The sequence below is a fragment of the Myotis davidii genome, unplaced genomic scaffold (assembly GCF_000327345.1).
Source record: "Myotis davidii unplaced genomic scaffold, ASM32734v1 scaffold168, whole genome shotgun sequence".
Lineage (NCBI taxonomy): Eukaryota > Metazoa > Chordata > Mammalia > Chiroptera > Vespertilionidae > Myotis > Myotis davidii.
This window is the reverse complement of record NW_006383016.1, coordinates 9518933-9523306: the sequence shown is the minus strand read 5'-3', so window position 1 is coordinate 9523306 and position 4374 is coordinate 9518933. Positions and strand designations below refer to the sequence as shown.

At 37.6% G+C, this 4374-nt stretch overlaps 1 protein-coding gene across 3 annotated transcripts in view; it reads right to left on the bottom strand.

Annotated features, from left to right (window-relative positions):
• ANKMY2 (ankyrin repeat and MYND domain containing 2) overlaps positions 1 to 4374 on the bottom strand; it is a 31779-nt gene that overhangs the window by 6220 nt on the left and 21185 nt on the right. For all 3 annotated transcript variants that reach the window (XM_006779047.2, XM_006779048.2, XM_006779049.2), the window contains 2 exons: positions 3039 to 3253; positions 2159 to 2294 (listed from right to left, as the gene is read on the bottom strand). In XM_006779047.2, the coding sequence (XP_006779110.1) occupies positions 2159 to 2294; positions 3039 to 3253 (351 nt within the window). The remainder of the gene's footprint in view (positions 1 to 2158; positions 2295 to 3038; positions 3254 to 4374) is intronic.

Below are 4374 nucleotides of genomic sequence, written 5' to 3'. Positions count from 1 at the left end.
TGTGACAGAGCCAGAACTCCACACTAGGCAGAGGGAATCAAAACCTCTGCAACAGGGCCCTGGCATGAGCACTGTGAGAAGGGGCCAGAGGTGACCCCCACGGGAGCCAGCCAAAGAACCACCATGTTTTGAGGGAGGTTAGCACTTCAACGCTTATAAACTTGCAATATCACAAAACCCATCAGGAAGTAAACAGTGGCTATCTGGGACACTCACAACCACAGGCATTCCAGATAAGTACTTTTCCAGAGAGCAGAATATATATAACTCTTAAAGAACAAAAAAAAATTGAAGAGAAATTTTTCTAAAATACACTAAATCCTACTTTATGAATAAACCTTCTCTCAATGGCTCAGATCACTAGGATAAATAATCAGTGTACTCCATAAACTCTAACTACACTATTCTATGATACAGGGCTAAGAGGCATTGTTGAGCCCTACACTGACCTGCTTTTACTTTTTTTAAAAGTACTCTGAACTGCTATTTTTATTTTTTCTGTTTTCCTCCTCAAAGGCAGAATGTCAACTACCACTTATTAGTGCTGGAAATACCCCATAGCAGCCATTTCTAGTTGTTTATCTGCTAGTCATCCCCCAACTTCCTTGCTAATAGAAGCATAATTTTGTTTGCAGCAGCAGTATTTAGACCAGCCAAAAATACTTCTTCTCCCAGACTCCTGAGCAGCTAAGAGTGGTCATGAAGCACAGGCAGCGGGGTTCTGGGAGAGCCTGCTTCCCGGCCATAGACCCCATTCCTTCTTGCCTGCCTGGGGTAGAAATGTGAGCTCGGGGAAAGAGCATTAGAAGCCTTGCAACCATGAGGCCATGAGCATGAGTATGAAAATCTATACAGCTAAAGAATATTGCATGGGAAAATGTTTGGGTTCCCAATCTACTTATTTTTGAGCCACTGGACCAGATCTGGTCTGCCTACTTTGGGGCTTCTAAGTAAATAAATAAATAAGTCCTTATTTACTTAATTCATGGTTTGCTGGAGTTTTAATATGTACAAACACACTCATGATTAATAAACCACCCTCATAACTAGCTAACTTTAATCTCCCACAAGCTTAAGCATTAAATAGTCAAGTATATTAAACAGATAAAGCATCTCCATGGGAAATCATGGTGAGCTCTCATACATTAATCAACGCATGAGGTTCATGAGATCATCTTGTCTGTGCAGGTCTTTCTATTTTGTGGTTCTGAATAGGTGAAGTCTTACTGTAAAAGGAGCACCTGGAACCCATTTCCAGTCCTGATGTTATGTTTCACACTGAAAAAGATACAGCACCCTACCGATACAGAGAAGGAGCAACATTGCTACTGGAAGGGAGGAAGCCATGGATGGGACGAGTGTCAGGATCAATTTCTTGCCTAATAGACAAAGGCTGATAAAGGATTTGACTGAAATGTATAAAAGCATGACTTGTATAGAAAAGGTGAACAGAAACCTATTCGAAACAGTGAAGGCAGGAAGTGTCCTATGAAATACTGCTTAAATAAATATAGGACAAAAGGGTAATAAGTACTTTAAAGAGCAGATAAAGTTAAAATTTACTTCCCATAGCTGCAAAGTATAAATAGATTTCTTTTTTTTAAAATGGAAAATTTGTAAAGTCAGAGGCAGTAAGGTCGACTATAAGAAGCTGGAACATACTGTGAGATAGTTTATTAGGACATACAATGAGCCAGGGCTCATCCCTTCACCTCTCCACCCAAAACCATCAACCTGTCCCAAACCATCAACCTAGACAATCAATTCCTACTTTCATCTAATGCAGGACCTTGTCCTAGTTTTTCACAAATTACCATGAACATGTGTGTATCTGTATGACATAGAGGATGTGTACCCACCTTTCCAGGTTCACAGAGATATTTAAAATGCAGGTCATTATAACCATCTAGACTCCAACATAGGGAATTATTGTTTATTAAACCACAAGATATAAATGGAAGAAAAGGATCAGAGGAGGGAAATGGATAAACAAACAGGGTTAACCGGAAAACCTATCTCCACATTTGTTCCTGAAAATTTTCTAAAATAACAATTCCTCTTATTAAATAGTTAATACTAAAGAGAACCTGCTTCTAATTGTACAAAATATGCTGGTTAGGTCTTCCTGCTGGAGCGAACTTAGTGATAAGAGCCTTACAATTTCAACGGGAGCGATGCTTCGCACCAGCTGCTGGAGGAGTGTGGCTTCACAGTAAGGAAATTTTCTGATACTTTCTCTAATGATCTTTTCTTGATATATCGGAAAGCCATCCGAAGGTCGGCCTTTTAATAAGCTGAAAGATAGTTTTCAAACAGTAATTGGAGTTGGATCACTCAGCATTTCCTCCCAGCTGAACCCATGAACTTTTAGTAGTTTCTTCTTGGCTATTTAAGATTGTCATTGTCTATTCAAATCATGGTCAGACTAGATTCAAATTGCTGTTCTGCCGCCGGGTCAGGAGAGGCCTCGTCAGCTCTATTTATGCAAGTGACCCCTGCCATAAAGCACAAGGAACACTGCTATCAGACTCGCTAGTTACTTATTACCATGTCAGTTATTTGTACAAAGAATGAAAACTCTCAGCAAGTCACACCCTTCCGACTGAGTTCACTTTTTCTCAGGAAAACTAGGAGAACTTGATCCCTGGTGGTTAGAGAACAGAGGTAACACACAGCTGTCCCAGGTACAGTCAGAGACACAGTGCCGTGACGAATCTAGGGCACCACCTGTGGCACAGCACACCAGTCCTCACACTTGCACTGGGGCTACTTTCTAGCTGTCTGACCTATGTGTGATATTTCACCTCTCCAAACCTCAGATTCCTCGCTTGTAATGGGGGATAACAAAGCCCTGTAGAGAGCACAGAACAGAATGATCAGTCTACAGTCTAAGTATAAAATTGTCCCTGTTTCTTGCAGACTGAAGGTGATCCCAACGGTAACAAACGGCTACTAAAATACTTAAACTTTAAATCTATAACGAGGCTTCATATAATGAAACATTCTGTATTTTATACGTGGCATGATAAAAACAGTACCTTTTGATCAGAGTATCCAATTTATTCTCTCCATCTTTTAAGAAGTTAATACATTTCTGAAAGATGCAGCTGATGTAATGCATTTTCATAGCCAATACTTCATTCATGTCACTTTGCTTCATACATTTCTCACAAATCAAATCCATCACCTTGTAGCACTTGTTCAGAGCTGCTTCTTCTGCCAGCAGAGGGTTCTCATTTATAAGCATCACGATCTAGAAGAAATTCTAGTGAGACTTTTCTGTATAAAAATTAGGTACTCACTTTTAGTTGATTTCCAAAGATTACCAAGGAGTCTTTCTTATAGCCACAGACTTACTACATTAATTCAAATTAGAATGCAAATGGCCTTGATCAAAGTTAAAAACTAATACAGAAGGACCCTGATGTTTTGGAATTTTTTGAACTCTTTATGTCAAAGTTATGTGAGCTGCCATCTATGGTGTTAGCTGGCTACTCAGAGTCATGGTTTTAGTATCTGTTAAAAGTACTTTTACTAAAGATAAAAATGGTATATTTGCACACCCTTTATATATAGAATCAAATCAATAAGTGATCACTTCTTTTAGTTAACATCATTGAGCTTTAGAATTTCATGGCTAAAAGAATTACAACTCTCATTAACTCTTACTAATTTTAAGGAAATTACATTTTTATAGAAATAAGTACAAATGAAAGGTGTATTATTTTCTGATTAACTACATTTCTCTATGGAGATTTTCTCTATATCTTCTAGCATCCATAATAATGAAAAATAGATCAAAAAGGAAAGCAAAAATAGCTTCAAAAGGAGGAATATTAGAGTAATTAAATTTGATGCTTTATGAGTCCCAAACTTCCCATATATGCCCAAATTAAGCTCAAACCTAGTGTAGTGAGGAGTATTTTTTTTTTTACCAACTTTGTTATAGAGTAGATAACATGCAGTAGGTCTGCAGAGAACAGCTGTAAAAATCCAGTGGCATAACAGTAAGTAATGTAAACATGTGTGTAACATGGGTACAATTGCATACACTGAGCAGAAAGTCAATATTTGTTAACCAACATGTTACAGCTAAATACCTATCCCAGATAATGTAAATGTTAGGGAAGAACAGGTAGCAGACTTTATGAATTAGATCCTTTTTTTTAGACATGAAGAAAGATAATTTGTTAACTTAAGTAAAACACAGGCCTAGCCTCCTACTTGGAAGTTTTATATAGATTAGGTGTTCTTGTGAAATTAAAATTATTTTTACACTACTAGATTAATATGTAATCATGTATTTTACTTAAAATAGCACTCAAAAATAAATTATTAGAGTTCATGAAATAAGTATAATCAGACCCTGTTGGT